Source organism: Ischnura elegans, chromosome X, assembly GCF_921293095.1.
Source record: "Ischnura elegans chromosome X, ioIscEleg1.1, whole genome shotgun sequence".
NCBI classification, from domain to species: Eukaryota; Metazoa; Arthropoda; class Insecta; order Odonata; family Coenagrionidae; genus Ischnura; species Ischnura elegans.
The window spans coordinates 31,686,754-31,699,914 of NC_060259.1; the positions used below are offsets into that span (position 1 = coordinate 31,686,754).

Genomic DNA, 13,161 nt, shown 5'->3' on the forward strand with positions numbered 1-13,161 from the left:
CCAGTGTTGATTCCATAATTTAGATTCCAAATCTATCATTAATAGAAGTAGGATTTCCGTTGCGCATAACCCGCTATTTGAAGTATTATCGTCCTCCAAATCGTCTTTTCATCTTGTATATCATTGCACACTAAGGACACTGAGGCTAGAATGAAGTCCTTCAATCACTAAAAATAAGTTTCCATGCAAAGTAGTAATCTTTAATGAATCACATTCGATCAATTACGTCATCAATCTGCGACGTAATAATTTTAAAATATTTTTTTCGTTTTCCATGGTAGAGGCGTGATAAGGCCTGTAGCCCTTACAAAGTGATTATAAAAGCCACTCTTAGTTTCAAATCAGATTTCCCTCTCGAATTTTAATTTCAAAGTTTAATAGTAGTCTTTTTAGCTTCACGTTTTGCAGCTACGCTCTACTTGAAGTTGTCATATTACTCTAATCTCTGTATTATACCTCTTATTCTGTTGTTTTCAGTAGCAAGTGCTTAGTCTTCCCGGCATTTAAGTTGCAATTCATTGCTTTGCGAGTGAAGAAAGTGATGATTTTGACCACTTGACCTTTCCATTATGAAATATCTCCTCAAAACATTATAAGTAATATTTATTCCTGCCGGAGAACATGTATATTTTAGTATGGGCTAAGGTAATCATAATAGTATGATCTTGCATCTCTTCACAAACACCCTCACCCGTTTGATGCGCTAATAATATTTTTTACACAGGTGAAATAGTAGACATATGGACAAGCAGCTAAAACTAAAGGCGTGTAGATAATGGAGATATTTTCAGATACCTTAGAGGGAAGCACAACAAATATAAATTAATCCTTACGGTAAAAAACAAACTTTTACTTTAGATGACTTGGTGAATAATCCTTCCGTGGCAACCAAAATATATTAAAGTATGTAATAAATGCAAGCGTGTACATTGCATCACATATATGTGCTATTATTTTTTATTTGTAGGGAAACATACTCTTTTGTCGTTAAAGTCTTACTTACATCGACATAATACCCCACAAGCCACCTAAAAGGCGTGTGGCAGGGGGTTTAAGGACATCAGCCATTTACAAATAAAAGAAAGTGCTCTAAGGAAATTACGGCTAGCATTTATTGAAATCCTTAATGGTTCGGGGGAAAAACGAATTCGCATATCTATCCGTTCGGAAAAACATCTATCTTAATCTATCACTTCTTTCGGACCTGGAAATATAGCGAGGCTCCAACATTATGTTCTCCGTGTCGCTCTTAAAGATATCCATTCTCTATTGTTCAAGCAATCTAAGCCTAGCGCGCAGCCTCCGATTCTCCAGCGGCTTAGCATTTAGCACTTAGCATGTAAACGGTTGATATTTCGAGTACATTTACTGCGAAAAATCCTGGAAGTTTTTGCGATAAAATGTTGTCAACAGGAAACGAATCTAGAATCGAATGGGAATTGGAGAAGACAGCCGTAATTGTGAATGCACGGAATTGTAGCTGTGGGAAAATCCATTAGTCACGCAAAGGATTCCCCAGGGTGGTATTTGGTATTTCTCAGAGGGTTTCCATTACCGTTGAGCAGTATTTGCATGGGATTGGAGCCCGGGTTGTTCGCATGCAGTGCAGACAGTGCGTCTTCAAAGCGGCCGCATTCCTTGTAGTCCAAGCAAAGGGTTCCTCCACGATCACAATATCACCTGAATTTGGAAACAATTTGTACATTTCAGTCAAATACGCTGCAATACCATCGATTTTTTTCACACAACGAACTCATTCGCAATTTACCTATTTTAGGGGTGCCATTCTTGATATATGACTTAGAAATAATGAATTTTGAGCATAAGTTAAAAATTAGCCTCGTAAACTCTCATGTGTAAATTCATGCTGATTGCCAAATGCAAGTGAATTCTAGCTAGAGACAAATTGAAAGACTATTTAGTGAGAATATTTTGTACTGATTAAAGTTAGATATTTTTCAAAATTTATATATACCTAATTTGTAAAATGCGATCAAATACGCAGCACTGCCATAGATGTCTCTAATAGGTTGAATATTTGTTATAATTTGTCTTGTTGAAGGATTTGGTGCTTTCCCGGCGATTCTTGCAGGTCAACTCTTCTCGGGAAATCAGCCGGGTCAAGATGGAAATTGCTACTAACGTTTTCATAGCCTTCTCTGCCATCGTAATCAGGGTGAATGATGGACCTGGTTAGTGCCGGGTTTATGTACACAGGGCGGTTAAGTATGGAACCAATCAGAGAAAAGAAGACTTGCAGAAGACCTGACCGCCTCAACTGTGTATAAACCCGGCACTAACCAGGTCCATCATTCATCCTGATGACGATGACAAAGAAAGCTATCAAAACGTTGGCAGCAATGTCCATCCTGACCCGGCTTATTTGACGAGAAGAGTTAATCAGCGAGAATTGCCGGCAAAGCACCAAATCCTTCAACAAGATAGTGGTTTTACAAATATATTAAAGACATCTAGTACAGTGCAGCGTATTTGATCGAAATTTGCAAATTATATTGATATTTTGAAAAAATATCTAACTTTAATCGGCACAATTTTTCTCACAAAATCGTCTTTCAATTTGTCTCTAGCTTCAATAGCCTTGCAAAGCTGATTTCCCGAGGAGATTCCATCGCTATTTTGTTGTCAGGAAATTATATATAGAATTTCTAAAGTTCAGGAGATAATATCAAATATAACACGTGTTTAAAGATTTAATTGATTTATTTAGAGGAATTAATTGAGAAAATAATCCAGATAGAAATATTATGACTCATCCTCTTTAATTTTACTTTCAGTTTGACTATGCTTGAGAGGGCATCTGGAAGAGGGATTGGTGGGTCGACGAAAATAGTGCAAAAATAAAGCGTGGTAAAATGAGGAGAAATAGCTCGTGCCTTGCATTACGTGGATTAAAAGGACGTTGATCTACTTGGACCTTAAGATGATGCATCGCTTCTGCTCGAGCGGTCTTCGTTGGTCACCTGTTTTAAATTTTATGCCATCATCTTGAAATGTTTAAGTCCTACCATTAATACCATGGTCATTATTTGTTATTGTCTCAAATTTGATTGTGTCACCATTTAAATGCCCAAGATCAATATTTTTAGAGTAATGAATACAGTGAAATGCTAATAAGGGTCTACATTATGCAGCCTGAAAACTTTAAGGTGATAATGAGGGCTCAATTTTCACGAGTGCGAATTTTCGTGATCTCATTGCAATTTTTGAATGAAGTTGCTAGGCCTGAACAAAATCCTTCGCACCTTCGACTCACGTCTAGTAAATTTCAAGGATTCGGTGAATGCAATTTTATGATGCCCGTTGAAATAATTATTCAAAGAAGCGAGAGGATATAATGTTGAATATATGGGGAAACATGAGGATTCTTTATTGTTTCAAATTAACTCGGTGTTGTAATACAAAGTAGCAAATTCACGCTTGTACTTATCCTATGAAAATTCTTTTGAATAAATTCCGTTTGGAATTTCAAGATTGCATACTGCTATTACAATAGGGGACGTGCTGAAATTTAGAAATATGGATTTTTGATTGCTTCAAATGAAGAAGGGGTAATAGTAATTGGCAGAACTTAATATGAATTAACTATCAGACACAAATAAAAGAAAAATAAATCTATTGGTTGGGAATTTCATGAATGCAAAATTTACACTTAAAGACGTGGTAAATTATGTGCATGAAATATTTGGCTTGGAACCATTTCACGTTTGAAAAGCATGTTAAGTATTTCAGTTTGGACGGGTTTATTGAGGGTTGTTTACAAATCGTCTTAGGAGTCAAGCGACTGAGTTCTAATCTGTTTCATCAGTAATTTTGTGTTGCAAGAGCTCCCTACTCAGATGAAAAACTAAAAAATATCCATGGAATTGCTTGCATTTAGCTCATCTTGTAAAACGTTAATACAAAAACCGTTGTACATGCTAAGGTTTAGTTTTGTAGTGTGAAGAAAAGCGACCATTTTTTACCATCTTGTTTTTGCAAGAGTGTCATTCCGTTTTTACTTACTTTCTCTTTTTGTAAAGGCCATTACACAGTGTTTTACATGAGGGTGTAACAGATAAGAGGCCGACTGAAATGAGGCCAATTATAATTGATTTCGTCAGAGGGCTTTTTTTTGTAACAAAGCATTTTCGACTTATTGATTATCAGCGTTATCTATTCAAGATGCCTCAAGTCAGATAAATCGAAGTCTTGATGAGAAAAATTTAATCCGCTGTTCGAAATGAGAACACCCGTGAATGATCGATATGTCACCCATACGAGATATGGGTTTTATCGGTGATCAGTAATGGCGATATCTGTGACACATATATCTACCCTCCCGCAGTGTCAAACTGTTACCTTGAATTTCCATGAAAAGTTGACGCCTCTTTATCTTTCAAGGCTAGCAGTAATCAAAATTAGGAATGCAAAGATATTGTATAATACAAAGTATGGTTTATAAAATTCATAAATTTTTTCTTATGTATAATATGTTTTATTTTGTTGACTAAAACAGAAAAAATACAATTGAGACGAGCTTATTACCACGTTCCGATGTACTCAATGCTAAGATATATTTATGATATTATCGATGTATTCAGCCTGTACGAAACCTTTCCATCATGGAAAACGAAAGAATAAACTTTGTCTGGTTCACCATTAAATTCCTGACTATGTTACTACGTTTGTGCTTTTTCACGTTCTACGACGTTTCCTTGGTCGTTCTTTTTCAAATATACTAATGAACTTAACAAAGTGTATTCTTTAATTTTGCACTATAATGAGTGAATCATATGCATTTCTCTTTTTACACAGCTGCATTCACGTTGACACCATAGAATTAAGTCACAGTAGCGAGAAATGAAATTCAACTACTTCACTAATTTTCTGAGCATGATACGGAGACGAAACGAATCTCACGTCGCGGATTGTTGTGTGTAATTTGGAGTAACTAGTTTTCCATTAGTATTCATCTTATTTAAATTAATATAATTTCTTGGAAAATTAAATAGGGCACTTGCTAGCACTCTACCTCTGTCGGAGTTTTCGTTTCGCTGCATCAGATTCAGTCTAATTGTCAACTGTGCTTACTCTAAGTAATTCAGGCATTCGGGTTTATGTCAAATAGCATGATGTCCAGGCATGTCCATTTTGTCAAGCTCCAAGGCATATACTGTCTTCTTTGGTATTGTAAGTGGCTTATTATGATCAGTCCCTCCTTCAATATAAAACTTTTAATGAAGTTCATGCTTTTTTATGAATGTGTGTGTCATGTGAATGTAAACAAACTGTTCCCTTCTCCATATCTCCGTAGATACCCAGCCATATTGCTGCTCCACCGAGCATAGGTTTTAAAACTCTGCTTGGAAGAAGGTGACGCAATTGTAGTGATGAGATGAATGAAAGGGAATTTGAATCTTCCACTTGAAAACTTTATCAAGTACAACACACGACCTTTTTCAATGTCGTTACCACATCGAAAAAAAATGATGTGACTACATAGAAACTTAATTAAGTAATTACGTTTGTGGAACCAGCAAAATCTTCTTCATTAATGATGATTGGCTGTATCACATTTCAGCGGAAACAACCAGTTTTAATAGCGACATGGTAATAAATTAGAATCATATTTTTTTAAATTATCATGCAACTTTTTCTGCGTTATAGAAACAACGATATTTTCGGCAGAACAAGATAAAAGATTCCGAGCGATCATGCGTAGATATGTGACGTATATGCAATGGGTTCAGAAAATCCTAATTGAAGAATTTCAGGGTTATAGTATGACAAGCTAGTAATACATGAAAACCAGAAACTAAATTCGACTTCTCTGTCTTCATTTTGAGCTCTTGGAAGCATTTTTATGCCACGTTATGCGAATTTTGATGGAAGTTAGCAATTTGGAACTATGATGGTTAAGAGATTTTAAGCTGAAAATTATGAAAATAATGATAATACATATTTTCATGAAAGTTAGCGGATCAAAAGAAAGCAGAACAGATTAAATTAAACATTAAATGCAGCCAACCTTACTCCGAGCTCGGCTTGCATGTTGATGAATTTTATGCACGGATATAATTTAATCGCGAAATTTTGATATGACATAATATAAGCGTACTATTACTGCAGGTGCTTAAAGTAAATAATTGATTTGGAGAAACCTTGAACAGATATATTCGGAATGGATTATTAGCTAATTATTCTATCTATTCAAATGATGCTATCCATACCTATCGAGTTGAAATGGTTATAATCAACGTATTTGCTTGCGGTATATTTCATCCCTTTAAATTGGTGCGATCATATTTTCCGCGCTTACACCGTATTGATTGGTGAGTAACAGCAATTGTTTTGCTAGCAATTTCTCCATCACCTTCAAATCGGAAATGGAGGGTGATGCAGAATAGGTTTGTTTATGATTGTTGCAGTGGTGGTACGTTCGGTCGCTTGTCAGTCACATTTGTTCTGATTGGCTGAAGTTATGTTTGGATTTTGATTTCTTTTCTCCAATCCAGAATCTCAGTAATCCAGATGCAACAGAGACTTGGGAATGATGATTTAAATGTGATTTCCTGTGCATTGAATCGGTAGGAATGAGGGGCCACAAAGGACTTAGATAAACTACTAAAAGCCTTGGGTAATATAAGCTCGAACCCATTTTAATATTACTTTATATGATAGCGATGGACAAAACTTATAAAGAGTCGTTGAGGGTTTAATGCAACAGAGAGACCCTCCAAGACCAGGACCAAAGGTATTGCGTTTTTATGGTGTGGAGCGAAGGATTTGGGGGCCCAGTGGGCAGAACGTCGGGTCTCTGATTGAGAATCACCGATTCAAAACCCCGCGCGAAATTCCTCAATAAGCGAGGTAGCCCAGAAAAAGGAATTGAACCCCACTCTAAATATGCGCAATTCACACAAATGTCCCTTAGCCTAGGGTGAGCTCTACCCTCACATTTCCAAACCAATCAGAATCACTCAATTCCCTATCACTGATATAATGATGAATGGAGGTTTATGATATCTCTGGGGGCTCCCCAAAAGAGCAATTACAAACACACACAATTTCTGCTCAAATTAGAAAGTTTGAATACATCTGGCACAACTCAATTTGCAACAAAAAGCTAAAAAAATACACCGAAGCAAAAACTACGGCAAGTATACAAAGTGAGAAAGCAGAAAACTAGAGGAAGAGAAAAATCAGAAAAAAACTTCATATACTTTACTTAAGATAGCACACCATTAAAATGAATATCATTTACTGGCGAAGGTTCTCTCTATGGTAAAAATTGAAAATATTTTCCTTGAAATTAGTAAAAGAACGATCTATGGCCGTGTATGAGTTGAAAGAAAATAATTCCCCAAGTTTGTACTCCTTGCGTACAAATTCCTTCAAATGCCAAAATTATAAACCTGATTGATTGTGTGATTGAGGCCTACGCGAAATTTGTTCCCCTTGGCAAATCTTCTAGGTGAGTGAGTGAGCTTATGCTTTTGTTTTATTGTGTTTCAGTATAAATTGTTGTGTATAACCCCACTGTCATCCTTCTAACTTCCTAAACACCCCCCAATGTTTTCCCAGCAAAGAGTACGGCCTTATGGAATGTATTTTCTTAATCTTTATTTTAATTACGTCACTCTTAAGTTCAACAGATTTAGGCTTCAATTGGTAGAAGTTAGAGATATTTAAATAAATAAAGATTTTAGCATTTTCCACAAAATATTTACTGCGTACAGCGCGTTTCGGCTCACAAAGCCATCATCTGGTACATAAATATGATTTCCAAATGTTTTGGAGTGTCTTGCACCAGATGATGGCTCTGTGAGCCGAAATGCGTTGTGCGCTGTAAATATTTTGTGGAAAAGTGCTAAAATATTTATTTATTTATTTATTTACCTCACTCTTCCTCAACCATCGATTTGGGGAAAATTGATCATTGAGTAATGGTGAGGGAAATTAAGTCCCCACGATGGCTCTCTAATGTGAGAGAAGGACAGTGTCTCGATAATAATGTATTTAAAATTAAATTGGGGAAACCTAATGAAAATATATTTCCAATATCTTCTCAATTTCTCGGTTGTTTGTCTTGGAAATACCAGTAATCGAGATGTAATCCATCGCCTAAAATATTTTAGGCCAGAGTGTCAGAGAGACCTCATTGCCTTTACAACGTTTTGCCCTTGCGAATACTTCTTCGTCATTCCGACACTAAATCAAAATTCGGAATGCACTCATGGGACGAGTAGGTACCGTCCATAACTTGGCTTTCTCATTTCTGTTGTCCCCCAAAGGGTGTAAAATGGACGTAATGCATATTAAGTCGAATTTCTTCCCTACCCTCCCTGCTTCAGTACTATGTGGGTCATCGAAATTGATTCCGCTATACTCTCCATCCACTGCCAAACTCCACGAGTGGAAAATTTCATTGTGAAACGAAGCTGGAGGCTCTCAATTTTTCGCTATTTTTTCAATATTTTTATTTTTATTTTGCTGGACTCTTTTGTGTGACTCACATCATTCCGAATCGCTTTGGAATAATACCGGTGCCATAATCTGTGCTTCATACGCTGTCACCAATCTGGGTCACATCAAAACGAAGCGTTCCCTTCCATCCCTCCCAGTTGATATCCCAGAAAATTGATCTCGGCGTCCAATTGGGGGTATACGAGAGGGATAGGAAGGCATTCATCACAGGGAACCCAATGAAATTAAGAGGACTGATGGAAAGGAAAGGCGAAAAATCTCTTCCAGCGATGAGAACACTGATAGCTGCGTATCAATTTCCAAATGAATCCTCAACAACTGCTTACAGGCGTAGAGAGTTTTCGAAAATATCGGCTCGAATGTTAGAAAATTCGGACTTGAAAAGGCTTTGTGTAGTTGGCGAGAAGCCGTAAAGGTATCCTTTTTCCAATTGGATTTCAAATCTAAAAACGTATCTCTATTACTTTCCAAAATGCTCCGAGAGAGCCTTTGCTTCACATTTCAATGGAGAGAAAACTCCAGGAGTGGGGATATTTCATTCATGTTATTACGCGGTAAAATGGCTTTAGCGACACGAATTTCAATTTTCCAATGTAGGATACTTAATTATATCGAGCTTTCACTTTCCCATTTTGACACCTATTCCATCTCAATTTAACTGTTGTGAAACTTGAGGTGTTCTTAACTTAAAGTTAATGGAGGAAGGTAAACTCCAACCTTTGGCTTTAAGCCGGATACCTATTCATAACCTTTAAATTTCAGGGAATTTAAGAGTTACACGTATTCAAAGCCCCTTGTAGCCCGTTCCTTGAATGTAGCTGAGATATTTGTGAGCATTTCGGGTTTTATGTGTGCGGTTCTCACGAGCTGGAGGGTATCATTTATACATAATATTTCACAGAAAATTCTGGAAATTCCGATTGAGGTTAATTCGTAGTGTATGTATTGCTCTGATATTACTACCTAACAATAAGGAATAGTACCGTGTACTAAATCTCATCGATGGTCTAGTATCAAGATTTTGGATATTAACCTATTCAAAATTACCTATTTATGCACCGATATTCTATCCAACGACTAATTACTTGGCATACATCATTGATGAGCGCGTAATTATAATCAAATTCTTGGCATTAATAAGTTTGCTTATTTAGTGGTACATTTAATCCCTCAAGTCCCTTCTCAATATTCAATACTTAATAGTACTTGATATTCTTTATAACTGTTACCAGTTCGCCATAGTCTTTTCTTTTTCTCCCTCTTTACTGTTTACTCGTAAAACATCCTCTTTCTCATTCTGTCTTCAATAAAACTTTCATGAAATATCAGTGCTCTTTTTGTAATGAAAATACCTGATACTATATTTTCTAAGCTCAACTGAGTGAAAAATATTTGTTTCATAGTAATAGGCCGAATCTATGCAAGATATTTCCTTTTCATCTCTTATTCTCCCAGGCATAAGTTGAATGCATGCTTTTGTTTTTATATTTACGTGCAAATTCACTGTTTCCTTTCTACATTTTTGTTGGTTTTTCATTACCTTACGCATGGAGAGTCTTATTTATATAATATGTAATTAAAATTTAGTACTTTCGTTATATTTACAAATGTGATTTGAAGTAATAATAGTGAAAAATTATACTTTTTATTGTCTTTTGATTCAACGCTTTTCGATGAGATATTGTCATCATCACGAAGATTCCAGGTAGTGTTTCTGACCTGGATGCCGAGGCATGCAAATGCGTCAAATATAATGATAAATTTGGTCCGTTCGCGTTCATCTACCCCGAAGAAATTGAACATTTTGGAGCTATAGCAGTAGTCCATGATATTTGACAATCAAAGGACGTACATTTTATCGCACAAATGGTCGTTTTTTGTCTCTCTCCCTGAAGAAGTACTTGAATTATACTGGCGATATCGTTGCGAAATTTTCAACCTATTATAATTAGACCTCTGAAACGATATTTGGTTTAAAGGGGAAGATCGGAGAAAGCTTTAAGGAAATATTTTCTAACTTACAATGAAGTTCATTAGTGACAAGAGATGCTCTATAAATCCTGGAATTTTTAGGGTGTGCGTCTTTTGTTTTGAGCATGTATTTGGTTAGGAGAATAGACCGGTAGAACGTAATTAATGCGTCCTCTTAATGCCATGCCTGCGTGTTCTCTCACCGTATATAATTCTAAAATGAAAAGAGTCGGAAGTTAGATATTATGAATGTTTACGCTAGTTTTTATTTAGTATATCAAACAGAAGTTATAAATATTTAAGAAGATTCTAAGTAGGGAAATTTCACTTTTTGTGGTTTCGAACCGTGCTCTCCTGATTTTGCGGTAAATACTTCTAGCAATTGAATATCCAAGGGATTATGAATTCAGTCCCATAGTAAGTAAATGGTATCTTCTCTTTGAAATTTCGAGGTTTTTTCCTGTTTTATTAATTCTAAAAGATTTCCATAAAATGTTTAAGGCAGTTGGTTCCTACAGTTATGGTTCCGACCATTAAAACCATCTTGTCAGAGAACGTTCTCGAATTCCCTTTTAGCTATGAATGGTACATTATTTGATCAGGTCTTGGAATAATGCTTCAGAATTAAATCCTCTCAACTATTTTGGAGTGTGTCTTTGTTTTAGTATCTTAAGAGCGATATTTGCACATATTTATGCAAATTTCGTCTACTCACACGTTTAGTCCTTTAGAAAATCCATTATGGTGGCCGTGTTTACTTTTAGGTGTAAATTTGAAAGCTGTTTGCCATCTTTATGGTAATTTAAAAATATTCATTGTGCGCTGTTCCCGTAATATTATTTGTTACGCGCGGATAACTGCTTGTCGAAAAATTGGACTTTTTGTATTTATTTTCCTGGAAAATCATTTTAAGTATGTGTAAGAAAATTTCTAAATATTCAGTGACCACATTTAGGAATACGTGCTAGCGTATACACTTAGGATGTACCTAGGTTAAAGTCAGAATCCTAATGTTCATATGACATGGAAGCCAAGATTTAAGAAACATTGAATTATTGAAAAATTTCCGTATGCACCGAAGCTTAACTTATTTCTGAGTTATGCTAATGAAATGAATAGTGTGAATGAGATAAAAGGCAGTACTTGAATCAGAAGGACGCTAATATTGTTTATCGCTATTCATTACATCGCTTATCATTTTTAAGCTAAGTAGACTACTTTTTATTTCAAACTGTACGGAAAAGTCACATGTTGCCTCAATGCGTCGAGCATACCTTTTTGGTTTGAGACCCCTCATGAAAGAATATTTTCCTAAAAAATATTTTGTGATCTTTTTTGTCAACGCAAATGCTAAAGTAAATCAAGAGACAAATTTTGTGTAAAAGTGCTACGACCTTTTATTTATTTAAATATGTCCCACTTCCACCAATTGAAGCCTGAATCTGTTGAACTTAAATAAAGAGTACTTAGTACATTTCCGAAAATTAGTGGTAAATAAGTATTCATTTTGAACGCGAAATCGGGTTTGATTGCCTTTAAATTAATACGATGCATACTCTCTTCTCTATCAATCTTTTTTGGTGACGGAGAACTTGCGCTATTATCTAGAAACTTTCAGTGCATGCAGAATATACCCCGTTCGACACTACCTGTATCTCAAATATAAAAGAAAATTCTGAGAAAGCAATTAAATGATAAAATATATGGCAAACTAGAGATTTACGCAAATATTGACAACGGTGTATGTTATGTACCCTGAAAATTTCTAAATGAAAGCCCAGGGGTAAGCGAGTAATCCGCCACCAAAAAATACCAATCAAGCAGAAGGTATGTGTCAGCACTGTGCCACTTTGTTTCCTCTCATTTCCCAAGTCAACAGCATCGTATCGGGATTTCGTAGGCATGCCATGTGCAGACCGTGTGTTCATTCTTTTAATCACGGGAGCGGCCCACGGTGGAAGCCGTATGCTTCTTTCTTTAATCAGCTTGTCCTCATTCCGAGTCATATCTGTCACTGCCGGACATCCCCTGTACCTCCGTGGTCATTAAGACGGCGAGTGGGGTGAAGTCATAACGGAAGTCATCTCAATGAAGTTACACAGCCACCCAACCAGCGTCCCTAAACGCATTTGCTCTAGAGGAATAGATGAGAGGGGGCTCCAGGCGTCCCATATAAACTCTCATTATGCTGCCACTTCGATCTTTCCAAAACATCTGCAGCACGATGGTGATTGCTAAGCGATAAATTAATTCTTAGTATTTTCAATTGATAAATATCTTTGGCAATAAATAGAATTATGATTTTAGGAAATCTGTCTCTTACATAACCACGAGAATAAAAATATCCTATATCCTCCCTCACTTAAAACTTTCTCGGTGAAATCGGATCTTAACCTTAAGCAACGTGTATGGTGACATTGGCGAACCTATTTAAATTCGCGGTGGCTAACAGCTCATGTGACCGATGAGAGAATCCTCGATTGTTATTCGCGTTCCCTCCTCCATTAATGCCACTTTAAACATCATTTTCTCGATGGGAGTGGGTTTTGTCAGTGAAATTGTAAGTGGGTCGAGCCTCAGAGTAAATCCAGTGGTTTCATTTTGGATAAATCCAACCCTCTGAGGCTGCGTTCCCTTGCACTTTAGCGAGAGTGTGTTGATTGTGTTCAGGTTCATATGTCTACACCATTTGTTCCCACCGGC

At 36.4% G+C, this 13,161-nt stretch overlaps 1 protein-coding gene across 1 annotated transcript in view; it reads right to left on the bottom strand.

The window, feature by feature from the left end:
- Window positions 1-13,161, bottom strand: part of LOC124171060 (SET and MYND domain-containing protein 4-like) — a 54,183-nt gene that overhangs the window by 26,372 nt on the left and 14,650 nt on the right. The window contains exon 3 of the mRNA XM_046550208.1: window positions 1,556-1,680. Within this exon, the coding sequence (XP_046406164.1) occupies window positions 1,556-1,680 (125 nt within the window). The remainder of the gene's footprint in view (window positions 1-1,555; window positions 1,681-13,161) is intronic.